Source organism: Dermacentor albipictus, chromosome 1 (genome assembly GCF_038994185.2).
Source record: "Dermacentor albipictus isolate Rhodes 1998 colony chromosome 1, USDA_Dalb.pri_finalv2, whole genome shotgun sequence".
Classification (NCBI taxonomy): domain Eukaryota; kingdom Metazoa; phylum Arthropoda; class Arachnida; order Ixodida; family Ixodidae; genus Dermacentor; species Dermacentor albipictus.
In genome coordinates, this window is record NC_091821.1 from 513,473,851 (window position 1) to 513,497,016 (window position 23,166).

At 47.2% G+C, this 23,166-nt stretch overlaps 1 protein-coding gene across 2 annotated transcripts in view; it reads left to right on the plus strand.

Annotated features, from left to right (window-relative positions):
* Atg16 (Autophagy-related 16) overlaps positions 1 to 23,166 on the plus strand; it is a 378,915-nt gene that overhangs the window by 84,232 nt on the left and 271,517 nt on the right. For both annotated transcript variants that reach the window (XM_065437138.2, XM_065437139.2), the window contains exon 4: positions 9,643 to 9,716. In XM_065437138.2, coding sequence (XP_065293210.1) covers positions 9,643 to 9,716 — 74 coding nt within the window. The remainder of the gene's footprint in view (positions 1 to 9,642; positions 9,717 to 23,166) is intronic.

Sequence of the window (23,166 nt, forward strand, 5' to 3'; positions counted from 1 at the left end):
GAACGTCATTTTCACGTGCGAAAAGACATCTCACCGCGAACATTGCGAACTCTGGCTGGATTTATGTGACCGTTATGTGACCGTTATTTATGTGACCGGGATTGACATCATGCAAGCAGCCCCATCAGAGCACAAAGTTTCAAGGGCGGTTCGGTGGCGAACGGGCTCGCTGCGGAGCCCGGAGCGCATAGATTTCAATTTGAAAACCTTATGGGCATAACGTTCTTATCAACTTTTGACGCGAAACGTGCATTGACATTTCCGAAGTTGTGCTTCAGAGATTCAATTGCGGAAGTTTGTGGGTTTAATGTTATAAACATTTCACGCCCAAGGCGCATTGACCTTTCAAAGTCTTAGATCAGAACATACAACGAGACAAGCCAAATCAACACACTATCAGAGAAGTTGACAAAACATGCAGTGAGATCCGATGAGACGAGGCGTTGTGATGGTTCATTTGTGCCGTCATGTCGCATAAAAAAATATCAACATTTTTTTTTCACCTATGCCAAAGCATCCATGTCAAGACACTAAAGCCAGCCTGGGTAACTACATTCTTATTGATTTCTTCTACTTTGACTTTTATTCGTGAGGACACATTGAGCCTCATAATTTTTTTTATTCTCACTACCCTACCAGCGGGCTGTCAGAACCAGCCAGAGCGCATGCTTTTTCTCGTGTTGCCCCGACCACCGCGCTATGCACTTCTGTGCACGTTTGGTTTTCTCTGGCCGAGTAGATTTTCACCTGGCAGAGTTTTGGACGCCTTCTGGTTAGCAGACGAGAAGAAACAATGGTTGCCCACCGCCATCACTTTGAAGACTTGACGGATTGCACCGCGTTCGTTGAGCACAACCTCTCCGGAAAGTCTTGTCTCGCCAGTATAGGATACCAAGCAATATATGCGTATGGTTCTCGGTGAACCAAAGCTCTCACGTTTTCTTTGATACTCATTCGGTACCTACATTAAGGGGCCAAAGTAGGCATTGGATTGTGGCCAGCATACTCTCCTTTGTGCTCCTTTTTTTTTTTCATTTCAGTGCCCCCGTCCCACAAAAGAAAAAAATATACATTGTTGCGACGCAGTGAATTGTCGCATGGTGACAGCTTGTTACTACCTTTGCGGGCAGTAATCAACCATGGCATGTTTCGGTTGCTGGATACCATTATTATATAGTTGCGAGAGCAATTATATGAACACTCCAGGCACATTCCTGCTGTTGGCGTTGCCCTCATGCTTCGTATGAAGTCCAAGGGCGATAACGTCGTGACCACGCGCCACATGCTGTTTGTGTGAGTGAAAAAGTGGGGGGGGGGGTTACGAATGGCTGAGCCGACTATGGTGGCTATGTCTTGTGTGCGCAAAGGAGAAAAGCGGGGAGCAAGTGCGCCGCCTTCCGTCGCACGCGATACATCGAGGGGAGTGGATGAAATGGGGGTGGGATCTAGGATGTTGTGAACCTGTGATTGGGTAACATGTTTATTTGCCTTGTTTGACGCATTATATACAGTGACTTTTTCTTAGATACGTAGATTTATTGGAGACTTATACGTATATTCAAATATCTTGTTACGAGGTTTTGTGTGTACGTGCAGTGAACTTTCTTTCCAGTGCCACTTTTGCCCTTTATCAAGCATTTGTATATTCGCATTTCTAATGAACGAGGGCGAGTCAAATGATCAAATGAAAGTGAGCCTACCCACCCTACACAATAATGGTTCGGTTAGTTATCTGCGAGGCATGCGCATAACACACAGGCCTTTTTCATTTACAGAAGTGACACGCAGGTGTGAGGGTAAATGTTCCTTAATGCTCTTATACACTGGGTTGAACATGGTCACGTGACATAATGGATGCTTCAGACGTTGAGCAGCGTGGTGCCGTGAGGTTTTTGACAGCTGAAGGTGTTTCCCAAAAAGAAATTAGTCGCCGTATGACTGCCGTGTATGTTGAGCATTGCATTTCATTGGCCGCTGTGACGCGTTGGAGCAAACGGTTGAAAGAAGGACATGAAAGCTGCAAAGACGATCCAAGACTGGGCCAAAGCCATCATACAACCACCCTCAACAAGATTGCAAAGGTTGATGAGCTGATGAGACAAGAACGGAGGATAAGCATTGAGGAACTAGCAGAGCGTATGAACAGCAGTCATGGTTCGGTTCACACCATAATTCATGAGCATCTCGGTTATCGGCTCTTGTATGTGCAATGGATGCCTAATATTTTGAACCACCGCCAGAAGATGGAGAAGTTTGGCGCTGCCTTGACTCATCTGGTCCGGTATCACCATGAGGGTGACAACTTTTTGTCTGCAATTGTGATCGGGGACGAACTACGGTGCCACTACTACGAGCCTGAAACACAACGGGAAAGCTTACAGTGTAAACATTCGAAGTCACCACCCCAAAAGAAAGCAAAGACTGTCATTTTCGCCGGAAAAGTGTTGTTGACTTTTTGTTTTTGATCGTCAGGGGCCATTACTGATAGAGTTTGCTAAAGCTCGAGAGACTATCAATCGTTTCCGATATTGTGAAACGCTGGATCGGCTGCATGTCGCAATCAAAAACAAATGACGTGGAAATTGGCAAATGTGGTCATCTTGATCCACGACCTGGCTATGATGTTGGGCTGCCGAGTACAAGGTCGCGGAATCGAATCTCGGCCACGGCGGCCGCATTTCGATGGGGGCAAAAACGCCTGTGTGCTTAGATTTAAGTGCACGTTAAGGAACCCCAGGTGGTCAAAATTTCTGGAGTCCACCACTACGGCATGCCTTATAATCAGAAAGTTGTTTTGGCACGTAAAATCCCATAATTTAATTTTTAATTGTTCCATGACAATGCCCGTCCCCACGTCGCTGATGTGGTTAATACAAATCTGGCAACGTTCAAGTGGGAAACACTGCAACATCCCCCATACAGCTGAGACCTGTCGCCTTGCGACTTCCACATTTTGGGACATGAAAAAACAGCTCAAGGGAAACAGATTCGTATCGGACGATGACGGGAAAGAGTCAGTTGCAGATTTTTTGAAGCAGCAACCCAAGGAGTTTTATGAGGTGGGAATCACCCGACTCGTTAGTCAATGGGATAAATGTCTAAATGCTGATTGAGACTACTTTCAAATAAAGTACTCCGTTCATCATATATTCGCATTGGCTCACTTTCATTTGACTCGCCCTCGTATATTTTGCAGCACGGCTTCACATACGTCTCTCTGTTGGGACAATAATTTCGTTGCAATTACTCACGATACACGACCGGTGACAGCTGCTCCTGCGTAATACAATAGAATAAATGATAGCGCCATTGTGATTTTTCACTGGCCGTTGCATATGTACAAAAATGTAAACAAGGTTCTTGAATGACAAAGTTTCATTAACATATTTGTCCCAGACTTGTTCATTTCATGCCGATTTTTAAGGAGCTAGTTTTTCATGGCGCAACACAATGTGCATCCCCGGTAGCGTTTACACCTGCTGCGCTTACTTCCAAAAGCTCGTGGATATTTAGTAACCCGAATTTTTCGATCTGAAAATTTTTCATATCAGTGGCATGCACTGCTTTGCTGGTTCGTATTGATATAGTTCTAGAGAATGTGTGATAATTTTCTTTTGCTTAATGCATAGACAAAAACATGTAATCATTAATATCAGTTATTTGGGGCACAATTTTAGGCACATACCAGTATATCTTTTGATGAAAAAATACATACAAAACTTGTTTTGAGAGTGCGCAGCGTTCAAGAATTCATTTGCAGCGTCTTTGGCAATGGCAATGCAGTTATTATCCATGTATTTGAGCCCTCAACAAATTGTTTAAGAGGAAGCTTTAAGTTTAAGAAGACACGGCCAATTCAAATACATGTGAAACACAGAAAGGCTTTTTTGAGATAACCCCTAGATCGCTTATAATGAAATTTGTTGCATTTAAGAGAGAAAGTTAAATTCTAGTATATGTTTGCAGCGGAATTTCAATTAAGGGCCTGAATTTTCTTTAAAATATTTTGAAAAATTCGACAGAGCGAAGAAAATAGAAGTACCAGGTTTACAAACTAATTGCTCTGCATCAAGAACAAATATCGCGGTTCTTCAAATGGCATCTTTTATAAGAGTTGAAACGGAAAAATTTAGTATGACAATTTGTACCTTACATGAATTGGTTACGTGGTGTACTAGGGTCCTGCAAAAGCAGTATTTCTATAACGCAAAATTTTTTGAGATTCCTTTTAACATATGAATTTTGTCCTCTGTGGATGTACTATTAGATGCGATTCACAGAATTGTGATATTATTTTTCATTGTTAAGAGTTTTAAACGTGATAGTCTAGTTTTCTGAAAATTTGCGATTTTTGCCAATTTTTAATAAAGAATTGACAACCTAAAGGACAAATTCGAAACCAGAACTAAATAGAATTTACGTTTTTCTTTTAAATGCAACAAACCTCGTCAAATTTGGTGCAGTGGTTGCCGAGAAAAACGAATTGACCTTCTACATGTATTTATATAGGAGCACCGGAGCTAAAGCTTCCTCTTAAGTAGTAGGCCAAGCTGTAACGCGAGCCCCCCCTCCCCCCCCCCCCCCAAACGAAATTTCTGGCTACGCTACTGGTGCCAGAGTAGCGTGCGTCGTCTGGAAGGCCTGTCTGCGGCGGCTGCTGTGAAACATGCCCATGCGTCACCCACATGCTGCCTCTTGCTATCTGCAAATTAGCGAGGCAGTTGTACCACACTTCGCTCCATTTCCAATGTGCTGCACAAGACAGATTGCCCGCACCAGCCAGTATATTACAAAATGAAAACACATATAGAGCTGTGCTCAAATTTTGCATTAGGGAGTATTGTAATCATTGATAAAGTTTTTTTTATCAAAGGATTGACGGCCTAAATCAGAAATCTGCTTCCAAAATTCACTAGATTGTTAACTTTCAACCTCACCAAATTTGGTGAAAAAAACTAATTCTCTTTTCCAATGTATTAAGATAGGAGCCTTCGAGGTAAAGCTTCCTTTTAAGGATTTGTCTTTGTCAAGGCAAGGATATTTGTCCTGAAGTTGGTAAAAAATGAGCCCTCATGTGAAAATTTTGGCAGCAGCTGTCCCGATTCCTTGACTTATGGCATGGTTTTGACAATCTGACCCCACAGTATGCCTTTATGGTGCCTAAGGGCTTGTCCTGCTCTCATCTTCATAGGTTAATTCAGTTACCCTTTCAAGTGTGTTTAAGAAAAAAAAGCATGCACAGACAACCAGACTGCATGGTGAATTGAAAAAGTGGTATGGAAAGGCAGCTAGAGATGTTGACAGGAAGGATGCTCACTTGCAACTGAGGTTTAGAGGAAAATAAGTCCACCAGGACCATTATTACAGACATACTGGCAGTGGGAAATAAAATTAGAATAAATGTTAGAGAATGGATGGGTAGGGGAGTGGTAAAGCGAATTTGACAAAAAAAAAAAAAAGAAACGCATCTTCTATCTTTTCTTACTTGCAAACACAAGTGGCAATGTGGCTGGCGTGGCCAAAAACAGTAAAAAGGAAGAGGTGCACTGAACCTCCAGCTACTCTTCACAAGTCATTATTTGTCCATCAGAAGCACTGATGCATGTGTCTGCATGTGCGTTAATCTGGCCAGCCTCCAGGATTTCTTTTTCCAGCTGGCCCCTTGCTCTGCTTATCATCACAGCTTCATTGAAAAGTGCTGAGCACTCACATTCCTTACAGTGCGCCAATAGGTCCACACTGCTGCTCAGGGTCTTTGACGACATTGAGTGTCACTGCCATTGAGATAGCGACCCATCGACTCTATATAAACTTTCCCACTGCTGAGGTGAATGTTGCATATCATTAACATTCTAATGCAGGTGACGAATGGTTTTGCATGTTTTCTTCTTGCTTGCCAGTGCACACAGTCGGGAAAGCCTGACGGGGACTGTAAAGGTGATGTCTGTGCTCTGTTGTTGCCCAATCCTCTTTAGGTTGCATGAAATTGCATGAATGCATGGCATCACAATGTACCTCTTTGGCCTCCCTCTTGGCTGTTGAGGCATGCTAAATGTCATGTTGAGTTTTTAAAGATTGATGTTCCCACAAATTAAAGCTAAAATGCCTCTTTTCGAGCATAGCATTTATTCCCAACATAGGTGGTTGTCACGATTCATGTCATGGTCTCACGGTCGTCAAAACACAGGGCTAGAACATTCTCCTGGCTTAGTTCTTGTAGAAGCAGGCTAACAAATTTCGCACAAGGTGGGTGCAACGCATGAGCCTACGCAAATGCCTTTCTTTCTATAGGCCTAGTTGTTGGAAGGTAATTACGATATAGCAATCAAAAAGCTCTAGAAAATTTTCTTCAGGGATCAGACAGATTTTGTGAAATGATACTAAGCTGAAAGAGTCAATTGATTCATGGACACCTGCAAAAGCTTGTCATGTGGTATAAAATAAAATAATTTCTTAATGTCCACAGACACCAGAAATGAAGATGATGTTCATCACATTCAGTTAAACCTTTGACTGCCATATTCTTTTTTTCCTGATTTCACCTCAGCACCTGCTGGGTTTTCTTTGCATATGTTGATTCAGTGATCATCTGATGCTACATAGAAGCTGGTTTTCTGTTATCACCATCTCTATATTTGTGAACAGTTCATAGATTTCTTCATCTGTGAAAACTTGACAGACATACATGCCTCTCTGACCATGGCTGCTCTTCTGATCTTGAGCCCTGGCTATTTCATTTTAATTATTTTCGTTTGAGTGTTTAACAGACATGATCGTTGGTTTCTTCCGATTCAGAATTCATTGGCAGTTCTTAAAACTCTTTGTCTGTAAAAGTGCAGATAGACTTGCCTCATTGGTTTGCTGTGGCTGCTCTAACTATATAGAGCACTGATACATTTGTTCTACCGGCAGTCAGAAGTTAAACTTACAAGCACAGATGGTACAACAGGTATGTAATGTTTTCTGCACAAGTTGAGGCAGGGAGTGCTGAAAATGTGTAGAAAATACAGTGAACTCTAGTTAAGATGAACTCGGTTAAGCCGAATTCTCGCATAAATGAACAACATGGGAACATTTGTTTGGTTTTCCATAGACTCAATGGCAAAAAAATCTGCTTAAGGTGAACCGCCTCAGACATACTCATTGGTTAAGGTGAACATGCGGAGTGGCCACCACCGCTACTAGTTCTGGAGGCTAGGTTGCTTTGATGCCCTGCGCCTGGGGGTGTGTGCATCAAGGCACCCTACTGGAGGCCTGCAGCACACATCACCCGTGACAGAGGTGAAAAGAAGAGGAAGCAAAAAAATTTACGATGCGCTTCACCTTGTCAACGCGTGTAACGCGCAAGCGTATGGGTGCTACACAGAGCACATGACGCTATCGGCCCACGGTGTGGCTGGTCAGGCTGTATCATCATCGCATCATCATCATCAGGCTGTACTGTCCGCATCATCGCAGATCATATTCAAGGCAAGGCTCACATGCAGCTGCATAAGCGGCAGCCTCTGGAGTAGGACACCCTCTTGTAAACATTTGCTTACTAACTAAATTGACTAGCATGGCTTCAGCACGCACAGGCAAACACATCATATTCGATGACCATGGACGCTGGCTGGAGGAATCGTGGTAGCAACAGCGAGTGAAGTGACCTTCGTGCTGTCTATTGCTTCAACCCAAACTGACCAGCGAGACCACATCGCACACAAAGCTATGAGCCATCTGCCCACCTAGACTATGCCCCGAAAGCAGTTCGTTTTCAAGATAAAGCGCACACCACAGCGCACGCGGCCGAAGTACAATGCCTCTCCCCATCCCTTCCCCCGGTGCCATGCACGCAATGGAAGACTGCACGCTTCCTGCTCTCTTTCCCCCCTTGCGCATGCGAGATTGAGCTACCATTGTTGGCTCACCATCGAACGTTTTCACTTGTATGCACAGCATGTGGCATGCGTGGACTGTGTTATCACGAGACGAACCCGGTACATCTGTATCGCAAACGAAATCTGTAGCAACTGCCAGAGGAGGTCAACCCAGCACGCCTCTGCCTACCTTCCTCCTCTGCCATGCTTTGCCTCGTTTCTTCTTCCCCACTTCACTCAATGTCACCTAGACTGTCCTCTAAGTTGCGTTGCTTAGCTTTGCTGTGTGCTCAGTGCACTCCTTCATACTTTTGCTGCTGGAAGCCTGCACCGATGACCTGTACACCTGTGCACCGACGACCTGTAAAGTGGCAGATGCCTGCTTGAACTCCCCAGTGAACTTTTTCCAGGAGCACGAAGGCACAGAAGCATTTTTAAGGTCATTAGGTAAGATGACATCATATGTAGCTTTGCGCCGATTTGCACAGGAGCGACAAACATCCGTCAAGGACTGAATGAAACCAAGCAAGAGTACCACTTAAAGACGGTTTTTCGCTAAGTTCAGCTAAATAAATGCTTCTTATGTCATTTTTTTTCCCCATTGTAAGTCTACTTCATTTACCGTTTTGCAGTAAGATATTTGGATGCACCTGGTCATGTTGCCAATTATTCTTCTGATAAGACGAAGAAATTTTCATGGTCCTGTTGAGTTCGTCTTAAAGGGAGTCCACTGTATACCAGAAAGTGGTTATAACATAGTTTTGTGTTTAAGTCTGATTTCCCACTCGGCCCTGCTTTTATACTCATGGATTGAGGTGCAGCTTTGTACATATGGTACTTTGCAAGTGCCTGAGCAAAATGGTTATTTTGTTCATAACTGGTAGGTTGCTGCTTCACCCCCAACACCCTTGTAAAATATTCTGTGTGCCTCTGAGTGAGCTCCTCAACACCTGCACTATAGAAATAGGCTACTTGTTGCTGGGCAAGTTGGTTCATAATTTGTTGTGGTGAAAAAAAGATGTGAGAGTAATGAAGGGGTCGACAGGAAAAAATGTGTCTCTGGTCTGGTCATTCCCCTCATTATTTTCCCTTCTTGTTTCACTGCAAGAAATAGGCTGTTTTGCTCTTTGGTGTTTGCAACCAGGTTTTCAGCTAGGGCATCACAGATTCAACTTTTTGCGTTTCCATCTGTGGCATGTTGCTACTTCTACATGCAGCTTTCTCTTGTGCATACTGAGAGTCTGTGCACACTTGCGACAGTACAGTGCAGTAGTATTCTGAAGCAGACCGGTCTGCAATTAAAGAAGCAGAAAAGACCATTGGTTGTATCATGGAATGAGCCTACATTTTTGTAACATATTTGTAGTGAGCTGTCAGCATGCAGAGGGTCTGGACACAAAACTACATATGGCCTCTGGCTCATGTTGTGGCCTTGCACATTGTAACATGCAGAAATAAATGAAGAATACATACCACTCAAATTTTTCTTCTGCATCATTAAAAAAAAAAAAACACTTCTAACCTTTACCTGCCTACTTTGTGTGGAGAGAAATCGTCATTATGTGTGCATGTCGCAATTGGAGAAGCCTGCACTAGTTCTGCTGCCTGTTGGCAACTGGAATTCCCAACAAACAATGACACCAAGTGCAGTGGTATTGCAGATGTTCAGTGAATACAAAGCAACAGCAAAGTTGCTAGATGCAGGTCGCTGTGCAGAGTCTTAACTGCTGTTCATGTAACAAGGTGGTGTCTAATGAGTTGATCTTTTTCTTTGGCTCAACAGCATTCGCAACAGTTAATTGATGCCAAGAACAGCTTGGAAGAAAAAGAGCGGCAACTGCACCAGAAGGACACAAGGTAAGAGCATGTTTTTCTTTTTATTGCAATAGCAATTATATTGTTATGTAGGAAGATACAGATGAAAAGCTATATACAAGTATATTTAGAAGGGAATACGCCGCACTTGGCCAAGAGGCAACAGCCCGCGCAAGCCTCTAATCGTCGTTGTCGGCTTGTCACTGCTCGCCTCTTCGTCATTGGGAATACTGTTCCGTAGCAATATGGACACTTCAGGTGCATTTCTGCCATCGGTGTGAGGTCCCGTAGAAAGTCCAAGGGTGATAAAATCATCGCCACACCCCGTATGCTGTATGTGCAAGTGAAAGCGTGCGACGGTGAGCTGGCGATTGCGACTTAATCTCGCACACGTGAAAGAGGGAAGTGGGGAGGAAGTGCGCTGTCTTCGATTGTGCGCAAGGCTGCGGGAAGAGAGTAGGGATGGTGGGCAGGGGGGTGCGTTCTACTCAGGACAGCCCAGGCGGCCGCATGCGTGCACCTGGGCCACCGCATCTTGAGAGCCATCTGCAACAGCCGCCGTGCTTTCGGTGTTAATGTGAGGCACAGCGTAAAGGTCGATTCGCTTGCTGCTGCTACAGCACTTCCTCACTCCAGCGTTTTCACAGCAAATTTCCGCAGTCATTGAGTGAGATGTGTTCATGTTTGCTTTTGCGGCTGTTACACTATGCTTCTGAATTTACTTAGTACAGTGCAGTCCACTCATAGAGTTTCTCACTATAACACCTAGAGGGTAATCGGGCGCCACCGTCTATGGGAGTTTCTTAAGGGGGCACCGTGCCGTCATGGGAATGACGGTATATGTGTCTGCGAGGCTTGTGTTGGCTGGTGTTGTAAGAGGCTTCGTCTAAAACGTGGATATGGCTACGCAAACAACGCGTTTAAAAGTAAAATCTTCATAAAATGTTTCCATTCACGCATATTACATCAGACGACAAACTGTTTCAAAGCGAGCGCGAACCTTGTCGTCTGTCCTCCAACTTTAGTGGCCCGCTGATACTTTTTACGTAACATGTAGTCGTACACACAATAACAAGTTCTCATAGTTAAACAGAACATGTTTTCGCGTAATAATAAAGCTAAAACAGCTTTTCACGTGCTGTTCTAGTAGAAAATGAATCATTGCGACAGACGGAACAGTACTTGCCAAGCGCGTCTTCAAGGTGTTCTGTCTCTACGAGAACGATGCCAATCCGAATCCACAATATACCGGCATTCCCATGCATACCACAGCACAGCAGCGCCAGATTTCCCTCTAGGTAATGTAGTGAGAAACTCTATGAGAGTCCACTTTGTGGGGATCGCACGCGCATCCCGATATCTCCGGAGCGGCCACGCGGTTATCACGCGATAATCACGTGCTTGCTCGCGGAGGGTAGCGGGGAGAGGGCACCTTCGCCGCTCCCGCTGCTCTTCGCGCCTGGCCGCGACGCTGCAGTCAAGGCACCCCGTTTCCTCCTTTCTCTTCCTTGGAACCGGGGAGACTCCCTCTCCGCCGCTCGGGGAGAAGCGCTATTCTCCCGATGCACCGTTGTCTTTCGGTTGAGGAGCTTGCGACTGGCCGCATCTCAATTCAGCCGCGGAGACCGCCGCACGCCGTCCCCCTGTTGCGCCCGGCCTTTGTGTGCGACTGACCGCCCCAGGGCCCGAGCGCGGATCCACTCTGGTTGAGCTGAACTCTTATCGACCTCTTTTGTGGTTCCCACATTGTGCGGTTTGTTTCACCCCAGATGTGCGGAATGCTCCGCCGCTGTGGTTTTTGTGTTGTATCTGTATGTGTTGTTGCTGTTGTTGTCAGTTGGTATATTTGTACTCTAAGGTGAATAAACACCTTAGGTCGAGACTCACCCTGTCCCCACTGGCCTGAACCCGCCGTGGTCGCAACTCACTGCGAACCGCGGGTTAGGGGTCACAGCTCTGACTGTTAGGGCTGCTGCGAAAGTGCTAGTGAGCGACTGCCGCTCCGCCGGCGCTTCGCGATCCAGAGAAGGGTCAGGTGCACACGCGCGAACTTGAGTAATACCCCTATAACTTATGATCTGAAGAACAATGGAAAATTTAATCGTTATAACAGATCATCGCTATATGTGGACTGCCGTAAAGAAAAGCTGCCGAACATACCTTTGTAGCTCGGAAACCAAATTTGTCACTTGCACTACACAATAGGCATTGTATAAAGTAGGCTGAAAAATAACATGTTTATTTATACGTCTAAGCAATGTATAAATGTATAAAAGCATTAAACGCACTGAAATGTTCAGAAATGTGCACTTGCTTTTGTGGGAGCTTTAAGTTTGCAACTGCGGTGTGCATCGTGTCCAGCTGCTGTGGAAACCCTAGTGGCAATAATTTAGCATGCATGAAATCAGTTAGTGACTCGATTGATGACAGTGCACTTTGCGTGAGCATCAGGGTTGGTGTCAAAGACGAGTCATTGTCAATCTCATCGCCTCCGTGGCCCGGCGCTGCCATCTGTCACAACAACGATTGCACCATCGGAGATCTCTTCGCACAACAAGGCAGCATTCGGAAACTCCTCCATCAAAGCAACACCTGTTTTATCGTCAGTAGCGATATGTTCCCAGAGCTCGGTAATGTCAGCGGCTCCCACCGTGTGGGTTGCTCCATCATGGGTGTTTTGCCCTGGTGCACAAATCCCGCCTTTTCCATTGATGAGTATGGCCCCCTGGTTGCAGCCGTCATGATTGCAGTGCTCCTGCGTATGCTCATACTTTGAGTCTTTCAAAATTTGCTGCTTTGTCTCAATCGACACAATGTTGCACTTTGTCATCATCTATCAATTAAGCTGTCTGTTGCCGTCTGATTTAGTGGCGCTTTTCTGTGATCGTTGAGGAGGGGCCAAATGGCGGGCACCGCTTCGCTTAATTTTTTTTACCCTTCACCTCACGTGTAGCAGGATCGTGGGCGATGCAGACGCAAAGCAGCTGGTGCCATCTTGTGTCACGCTGTGCCAACCAGTGATGCGGCGTTTGCAATCGGCATGTGGGCGGAACACGCTGCTTGGTAAATGGTGGCATAACCAACTCGCATAGGTAGACGTATCGCCTTGTCTTGGCATGGTTTGTTTAAGGGGAACTTAGCGATGAAAATTTCACGATTACCCTGCATGGAAACCACCCAGAAGGCAAAATTTTTATCATATCTGATGTACGGTGAATAACACATCGTTATATATGTTCTTTTTTTCTCATAGCCCCGATGCATAAGCTGAAACTCTTAATTTGACTCATTGTTATAACCAATATATGGTTAAATGTGGTATTGCTGTAAGTGAACTGCACTGTATGCCTATATTTACAAGTTTATAGAGCCGATAAAACTACTATCCTAAACTTTATATAGCTGTCGAATAATTTGCTATTGCAATCGATGCTTCGTCTTTCGGGGGAAACTGCGACTTTTTTTAAGCAATCGGTTTACAGCATCATTTGTTTTACTCTTGTAGCAATATTGAAAATGATAAACGCTCGCTATGACAAAGTTCAAGGGGCAGCAGAAATTTATTTATTAGTATAACCAATTTTCTTCATCATGGTGGCAAACATTGCGCACTTGGAAGTTAGGGTCGCGGTGAGCTACAAGTGGGGCAAGCCGATGCAGAGTCCCACAGCACACTGCAAAGGAACACGAAGGCTTCTACCACATCTTCGTAAGCAAGATGACTAGTCTATTTAATGCAGCTGTCAACACTAAACCATCTTTGCTGCATTTGGGTACACAGATGTAGTGGCGCAACAGATGTCTTCAGTGCACGAAATTGGACACCTGCAGCACTCTGCAGTTCACGAAATACTGGTAAGGGGAGTGATCACCATAAATGTGAGAGCAGAGGTCATATTTCGAAACACTCTATTTAATTTTTCATTCGAGCAATTGTAGCGAAGAGAGAGTGGGTTCAGCGCTACTGGCTCAAAACGATAGTGGGTTGAGCGCTCCTGCACAGCAACGGCTCTCGTGCTTGGAAGCTGTGACTGCCCTGCCCGTCGACGTGGCGCTGCTCCGAGCTCTGCCTAATAAACACCTTTAGAATTGGTGGAGTGTGCAGGGTACCCTCAGACGATCATCCTGGAACTCTGGTCTCGTACCCTACCATCTACCATGCCCCAAGACGCCTCCCAGCAAACGCCTCCTCCTGCACCCACTGCGTGTCCCGGGGTGCCTCTTCATCGCGACCCTCCTATCTACACTGGAGCGGACGACACTGACGTGGACGAATGGCTCACGGCGTATGACAGGGTAGGCGACCATAACAAGTGGGACGAAGCGGCCAAACTGAGCCATGTTCTGATCTACCTTGTTGGAGTTGCCAGCCTGTGGTATAACAACCATCAAACAGAGTTCCAGACATGGTCGGAATTTAAGACTTCCCTCGCCGATGTGTTTGGTCGCCCTGCTGTTCGCAAGCTGCGTGCCGAGCAACGTTTGCGAGAACGAGCTCAACAGCCAGGTGAAACGTTCACCAGCTATATCGAAGATGTCCTGGACCTACGCAGGAAAGTTGATTCGACCATGGCGGAGTCTGATCGAGTCCGAAACATCCTGAAGGGCATAGAAGACGACGCCTTTAACATGTTGCTGGCCAAAAGTCCGCGCTCTGTGGCTGAAATTGTCACACTGTGTCAGAGCTATGAAGAACTCCGCAGGCAGCGGTCACTGACCCGTCGATCCCTACCGCGTGACGAACACCTCGCTGGTTTGGCTGCCATGTCCAACCAGGCAGCATTGGTCGCAGAAGTGAAGGCGTTAGTCCGTGTGGAAGTTGCCCGGCAACTCTCATTGATGGATTTTGCACAGCCGCAGTCGGTACACGTGCCTACGCCAAGTTTTGCGCCTCCGCTTCGCCGTGTCATAGCGCAAGAACTGCACGAGATTTTGCCTGAGCACCACCAGCGTGTTCCTGCGGCTGCGCCTCACAGCTACGCCGAAGTCATGGCCAGGCCCCAACAGATCTCGACAGCTGTGCCACTTAGCTACGCGGAAGTCTTCACCCAGCCTAAACAACTCCCTCAACGGGGACCTCTCACGTACGCCGAAGTCCTCGCTATGGCCCGACAACAGCCGGCTGTGCAATCAATTCACCAGCTGCCACGTCCAACGCGTCCTTTCACATGGATGGGACCTGCCGCAATGACTCGGTGGCGTACAGCGGACAATCGACCAATATGTTTTGCGTGCGGCTACGCAGGCCACGTCGCACGCTACTGTAGTCACGTGCTGTCGCCTAGCGCTACACCATATGGGCCAAGTTCTATGGCGGGTTCTCCGCGCCCTTATTACGACGACGAACCTCGGGCTGCGTCACCACCGTTCCGCCAGCCTGCCAACATCCGCCGCTCAACTTCTCCATGCCGACGCTCCCCATCACCGATGCGGCCTCGGCCCGAAGCTCGGGATGAGGAAAACTAATCGTCGCAGTCCATGTGGCAAGAGCTGTGACCCCATCGAAACGCGGAAGTCCTCAACGTAGCCCGACCAATGCGATAGACGTGTTAGTTGACGGTGTGCGCACATATGCCCTCGTGGATACCGGAGCCGCTGTATCAGTTATGGACGCAAAGCTTTGTCGCTTCCTTCGAAAGGTTACGACGCCCATTGCTGGACTCGCCCTCTGAACAGCAGGCGCACAGCGTATTCACCCAATTGCGGCGTGCACCGCTCGGGCTCTCACAAGGACATTGTATACGCCGTCGAATTTATTGTGATTTCCTTGTGCTCCCACGAAGTTATCCTGGGATGGGACTTTCTTGCCCGCCACGATGCCGTCATTCATTGCGCATGGGCCGAACTAGAACTGTCGCCGATCTCAGATATGACGCTTGCCGATAATGCTTCCTTTGCGAACAAACTACTCATCAGGCACGACACAAACGTTCCTGCCAACTCGTCACTGATTGTATCAATGCAGTGCAGCAGCCTCTCTGATGCCATTGCACTACTTTCTCCGTCGGGCCACTTTTATACTCGAAAAGGTCTGCTGCTGCCTTTTGCGACTGTGAACGTCAAACAGGGCTCCAGAGCTATTTTTGTCTGTAACCCCTTCCCATACCTTGTGATGCTGCTTCAAGGTGAATGTCTTGGCCACGTGGAAGTGATCGACGCCGTACAAATCACGGATGTTCCCGAAGACACGTCCTGCGCCAGTTACCACACGCTCGGTTCTCTCTCTACGTCGGACCCTTTGCCCACAGGTGTGTTCGATTCATCTATTGCCGATGGCCTCACCCTACCTCAGCGTTCGCAGCTTCTGCGCATCTTAGAAGAATTTCGTTCTTCTTTTGATGTTGGGCAACCTTCCCGTGGCCGGGCGTCTGCTGTCACGCACCATATTGACACTGGCTCCCAACCGCCATTGCGGCAACGACCATATCGCGTCTCTGCCACAGAACGTCGTGTGATTAATGAGCAAGTGGACGATATGCTTCGCCGCGAAGTGATCCAACCCTCGAACAGTCCATGGGCATCCCCTGTCGTCCTTGTTACGAAAAATGACGGCTCGGTACGGTTCTGTGTAGACTATCGGCGCCTGAACAAGATCACTCGCAAAGATGTATACCCGCTGCCACGAATCAATGACGCCATCGATAGCCTACACGGAGCAGAATTCTTTTCATCTCTAGATTTACGCTGCGGCTATTGGCAAGTACCCATGGCTGATGTCGATAGGCCGAAGACAGCCTTTGTCACACCCGACGGCTTATACAAATTTGTCATGCCGTTTGGACTTTGTAATGCGCCAGCAACCTTTGAACGCATGGTGGACACAGTTCTCCGCGGTTTGAAGTGGCACAAGTGCTTATGTTATCTCGACGACGTTGTTGTTTTTGCCTCTGACTTCACCACGCACCTTCAACGCCTACGGCGTGTTTTGACGTTCTTAGCAAACGCTGGCCTCCAACTGAATCTAAAGAAGTGCCGATTTGCAGCGCGGCAGCTCACGATACTAGGTTACGTCGTCTCGAAGGATGGAATCCTCCCCGATCCAGACAAACTTCGTGCCGTAGCTGAATTTCCTAAACCGACGTCCGTCAAAGAACTGCGCAGTTTTGTAGGTTTGTGTTCCTACTTCAGGCGCTTCATTCGCAATTTCGCCGCCATCATATCGCCCCTGACGAAGCTCCTTGGCAGCAACGGACCTCTCCATTCGTGGTCGTCCGAGTGCGACGAGGCGTTCACTAAGCTCCGTTGTTTGCTGACGTCTCCTCCCATTTTGCGCCACAACGACCCAACGGCACCTATTGAGGTACACACAGATGCCAGCGGTGTTGGCCTCGGCGCTGTCCTAGTGCAGCGCAAAGAAGGGTTTCCTGAATATGTTGTGGCATATGCAAGCCGTATGCTTACTAAAGCCGAGACCAATTACACCTTCACGGAAAAAAGAATGCCTGGCGATCATCTGGGCGCTTACCAAGTTCAGGCCCTATTTGTATGGTCTACAATTTGATGTCGTCACGGACCACCATGCACTATGCTGGCTGTCATTGAAAGATCCCTCAGGCCGTCTCGCCCGCTGGGCGCTTTGCTTACAGGATTACGATATCCGCGTACTGTACCGCAACGGACGCCAGCATGCTGATGCTGATGCCCTCTCACGTTCTCCCTTGCCAGTCGACAATCCCTGCTGCACAATATCCCAGCTTGACGTTTCTTCCGTCGACATTGGGACCATCGCTTCTGAGCAGCGCAAGGATCCCTGGATTGCCTCCATCATAGACTGCCTTGCTGATCCGTCATCGCAGCCAACCACTCGTGCATTGCGCCGTCAAGCTCACCATTTCGCCATTCGAGACGACCTGCTTCACCGATGCAATTACACCTCTGATGGCCGCCAGTGGTTATTAGTTGTACCTCGAAGCCTGCATTCTGAAATCTGCGCATCGTTCCACTCTGATCCACAGTGTGCTCACTCGGGACTTTTCAAAACCTACCAGCGCCTCCGACGACGCTACTATTGGCGGGGAATGTACAACTACATTCAAAAGTTCGTTCGCTCATGCCCCGACTGCCAGCGCCGAAAATCTTCACCCCACCATTCGCCAGCTGGTCTGCAGCCTCTACCCTGCCCTACCCGGCCGTTCGGGCGCGTTGGCATCGATTTGTGTGGGCCACTTCTCCTGACGTCGTCTGGTAACCGCTGGGCCATTGTGGCAGTAGATCACCTTACACGATACGCTGAAACCGCCGCTCTCCCACCAGCTACAGCGCACGATGTTGCATCATTCCTGCTTCGCCGATTCATCCTGCGGCATGGTCCACCTCAAGAACTGCTCAGCGGTCGCGGACGCGTCTTCCTGTCGGAAGTCGTTGAAGCGATTCTGAAAGAGTGCCACGTTCATCGTACGACTACGGCGTATCACCCTCAAACGAATGGCCTCACAGAACGCTTCAACCATACGCTCGGCGACATGCTTTCAATGTACGTTGCCTCCGACCACACGAACTGGGACGCCGTTCTGCCATTCGTCACCTACGCATATGATACCGCTACACAGAGCACCACTGGATTTTCACCCTATTTCTTGCTGTATGGTCGACACCCTTCGCACACCATTGACACCATTCTGCCATACCGGCCGGATGCATCCGAGTGCGTGCCTATTTCTGCCACGGTCAGACATGCAGAAGAGTGCCGCGACCTCGCACGGGCCTTTACTTCCGCTGATCAAGAGTGCCAGAGGAGCACTCGCAGTGACGCCACTGCCACGGTCACCTTCGATTCGGGAGCGCTCGTGTGGCTCTCAGTTCCTTTAACTGCCCCTGGCCTCTCATCAAAACTTGTCCTTAAGTATGAAGGCCCTTATCGTGTTCTCGAACGCGCATCTCCTGTGAACTACGTCATAGAACCAGTTGAGCCATCTTCAGACATGTGCCGCCGTGGACGAGACATTGTTCATGTTGACCGTTTAAAGCCTTACTACGACCCGCTCATCGTGACGAGCTGTTAGGTCGCCGGACGGTTCCCTTCTCGCTCCCGGGGGCTGATTGTAGCGAAGAGAGACGCTAGTGGGTTCAGCGCTACTGGCTCAAAACGGTAGTGGGTCGAGTGCTCCTGCACAGCAACGGCTCTCATGCTTGGAAGCTGTGACTGCCCTGCCCGTCGACGTTGCACTGCTCCGAGCTCTGCCTAATAAACACCTTTAGACAATGAAATACTTAGCAACTCTAATGCCCAAAACTAATTCTGAATTTTTTAATTCTTTCTATTTTCCCCACATAACAGATAAAATGCTCACAGATAAACCAGTGTTTATCACTACTGTTGCACCTGTAAACAGCACACAAAAAGATACCAGGATGTAGGATTGGTTTTTATCAGCTTATTGCTGTATTGTATATGATATACCATGCAGTTATTGGTTATTTTGTGTAAACAAGCAACAATTCCTGTTTCCCTCAGGGGCCCCTGCATCATCAGATGTTTGGTGTGTTGAGACACCATGGACTTGAGCACATGAGTTGGCCCCTCCCGCATTTAATTGTGGGTGGCTTAGCCGGGGAAAAAAAGGGGGGGGGGGAGAGGTTTAGCCTATGCCGGGCGTTTGGACCTTCATGCCCCCTCAGCGGAGGCAACACACCTCTGCTTCACATAGACGACATCTGCAGACAGGCCCACCTGGAGGAAATCAGCAATCACCTTTACCTATCCTCATCTCCAACCTTAGCCTTTCTCTCTCACTTTCAATCTTTCCTGTCCTCTCTTCATTTACATTTACTTTTCATTTCCCAGGCAGCAAGGGTTAACCTCTTGTGGGTGATATTTAGTTATAGTAGTGGCGTACAGCTGGCTTTTGCGGGAGCTGTCTTTTCTAGGTCCTGTAACCTCCCCTCGTTGGCCTCCAAGGGGAATGGCTGGCTTGCTTCAGAAAATTTCATGGGTACTTATGGCAAGTTCTTTCCCCCAACTTTCTTATAGCCTTCAGGAATGTGGGTGCACCAAAGAAGTCTTCAAGCTTTTTGACTGAAAAACAGACAATTTTCCAATATTTCATGATGTAGATACTGAGAAAACAGAAAAAGCAGTGAAAATGATCTAACCTTTTCTGGTTGAGAAATCATGCGAAGCGTGTTGGGGTGCCTCAAGGTGGCCTCGGCATCGCAAAAACGGTGTCCAGCTTGCTTGAAAGGCTGGACGTGCAATCGAATGATCAAGATTGTGCTTAAGTTCTTGGCCTAGGTTATAAAGTATCCAAGTTGGCAAGTGGAGATCTCCTTCTGAAAATCTGCGATAAGAAGAAAAAACATGAAGAGCTGCCTAATCTTGTATGTTTTGGGGATGCCTTCCAAATCATGCAAGTATGCTCCACACTGTGTGAATTGTCATAAGGAGCATGCCACGTATTCGCAGTGCAGCTCATCCTGGAAACCAAATAAAAACCAAAGAAAATATTTCGTTTGAGGCATGAATGTGGGTATCAATCCTAACAATGAATAGCTTTGCTGAGGTGATGCATCAGCGGAGAGCACCACAATGGCTTCCAGCGACTGTACAAGCGACGTGCAGTGAGCCGGCGGTGATGCCATCCACCCCCTCAGTAGCTGCAGCCAGCACTGCTCTGCCATTCCAGAAGGAGCCACCGATATCTGGGCCTGTGCAGTCCAGGATCTTGTCTCTTGAGGCCAGGCTTTCCTTGCATATAAACCGCTCCCAAGAGCAGACATCTGGCACCTCGGAAATGGCTGTGGACTCAGCTAACCAGATTGCACAGCTAGTGCCGAAGGAGACACTCGAGTCTAAGCACCGGGCGAAAAATAAAAAAATAAAAATAAAATAAAAATAAAAAAAGGAAAAGAAAGCAATACAGGGCCTAGAAAGGGCCCTGTAAGCTAACTTTTCTTTCTGGAGACACGGGAATAACTTATTTCTTATTATGAACACGCAGATATTACAATGAAATGTGAGAGGACTTCTCCACAATGTTGGCATTGTTAAGGAACCCTCTTCGTAACTTCTGTCCAACCCTACCATGTGTTCAGGAAATGCACCTAAAATCAATACATACGAACTTTCTAAGGCAATATGCAACTTTCTGCAAAGACTTGCGACATTCGCCTCGTCGGGTGATGGGGCCATAATAGTCTATAAAGGTGTTGCATGCTAAAAAGATTTTGCACCAAAAAGAACACACAGAAGAAAGACGACGACATCACAAGTGCTACTTCAACTGTTTAATGAGGGTGAAAGCACTCGACATATATAGCCCTCCAAAACACCGCGCACGCGCACGTGACAAGGCAGCATGGAGTAAAAAGTCTTATCAAAGTAGGCGCGATAGAAACTTCAGCTGAGCCTTGTAAAGGAAAACCGATGTGTCACTAACATCGTTCGGACCCACTTTCTTGATGTAGAAGGCTTCCAATGTTTCATGCGATGTCTGATGCTTGCCTCTACCCAAAATCCTCGCATTGTGGAACCGTGGAAAACAATCGGTGCAAGCCCTGCAGTGATCCACAAGTCGCTCACCTTCGTTATTTTTTATACCTTTTGCCTGCCTTGGTGCCCTGGAGATCCTGCGCCACCTGCTTTATTATAACCGCAGGTGCTCTCCTAAGGCCTCCGTTTGCCGGTTACATGTGCCCTCCTGGAGCAGTGCTTGTAAAAAATCCAATCTATCATTGCGACGAAAAAAGCGACCCACAACTTAAACAACACCTGTCAGAACCTTGAACCTTCAGACACAGCGATCAGCAAATGGAGTGTTCGTGCCCACTGCTTCATTGCGCAGGCAGCCAGCGTCGGAGCGTAAACAAAGTCAATTCCACTCCGCAATCCTGGCATGTCTAGGAGACAAATGCATACAACACGTGCTAAGAAACCTCCTTTGTAGTGCCTAGGCAGAGTCATATATTCAAGGAGCAAAAGCCCCCAGCTTTTCTCTCTCGCGCCTGCTCTTACTCGCGCCTGCACACAACCGGCTGGCGATCCCTCAAATGAACATCTTGTCTTATGCCAACTGACATGAACATGTTTGTTGAAGTGGGTGTGTATGCAAATGCTTTCATGCCAAAAATGCATGTGTACAGTATTACATGATCATGATAAGCAGAAATGATTTTACTGCCCTTAAAACGAAATGCAAATGAATAGCTGGCAACATCTTTTCACTGGTTCACAAACTTGGTACTAATGCAATAATGTCATTATTAGCATTTGAAGCACACAACTGATATGACGGTGCTCAAGGCCTCAGAAGAAGATGGGCTAAGCTTGCAGACAACTTTCTGTAGGTAAGCAGCAAAACTACTCAACTGAAATGTGCCGAGAACTACTTGAGCTAATATAGTGCAGGAATCAAGACCTGCTTCTGTGTTTTACAGGCATTGCACAGTTTTGATCTCTTGCTGCGTTTCTTTCACATGGTTTCTGTATTTGGGAAGAACCGCATTTTTACTATTCTCTTATGCGTCTCAAATAGAGCACCTTTTGGGTCGTGGAATTGCAACTAACTGACTTCTTGGCACAGTGGCTCACATGTGGGCTGAGGCTCCACCTCTGCATCCATGGCTGCGTAGCCACAGAAAGTTGTTCACCTGTGTATACAGGGTGTTGCAGGAGATCATCAATGTGTTAGGCATTATAGGCAGAACACAAGTGTTAAAAAACCACTTGAGACCTTCTTTAGTTTTCTTACAATATGAATGCTGTTTCCTATGTTCTCACAGTGTTCTCCAATTGCCTGGATCCTCTGGTTGTGACACGAGATCCCCAGGGACGAGCATTAAATTTTGAGACCTTGCTCTGTACTGCTCTGCCAACCTTGTTTGCTGGTGCTACGAACCAAGGGGAAACAAGACTGTACTTCCTTTTCATGCGAAGCTAGTGAAGGGAGCAATGGCGTGCTCGTACTTTCCTAACATGCTTGTGAAGTCTTGTGAACACCAATGTGTCGGTAGCTTCTTCAACCAGGCATGCCGTCTTGTGAATTGAGGTTATCATTCGGCCCTTCTTACCTCAGTAGCGGAAGCTCTGCAGAAGTGTTCCAGGAACAGTCGTGTAGCCTCAGACCATGATGCATGAGACCGCATTCAAAGACCAGTGGTCATTCCCTGTGTGCAAACCGTTTCGCACAAACTTTATAAAATAGTTCGAAAGGCTGGTGTCGACGTGGTATTCTCAGTGCCTGTGCAGTTGTCTGCACTCCGTCAAAAAAGCACACAAAGAAAATAGGTTTCTATGAGTCTGAACGCGGCAATGTCAGATGGTGCATTTCACTCGCTTCCTTTCTCCTTCCTTTCTTTGCTTCTTTTTTTAGCAGTATAGCTTACGAAGTATGAGGTTTTATGCTGCCTAATGGGGGAAGGGGGAAGGGGCGGGATGCTTGCTCATGTGAGGGGTAAAAATCTGTGTCATTCGCTTCGCTGAAGTGGACCACACAGTCGTTAGAATGTGTATTTATGTATGCCTATCCAGTAATAAACTGATACAGTCGAACACACT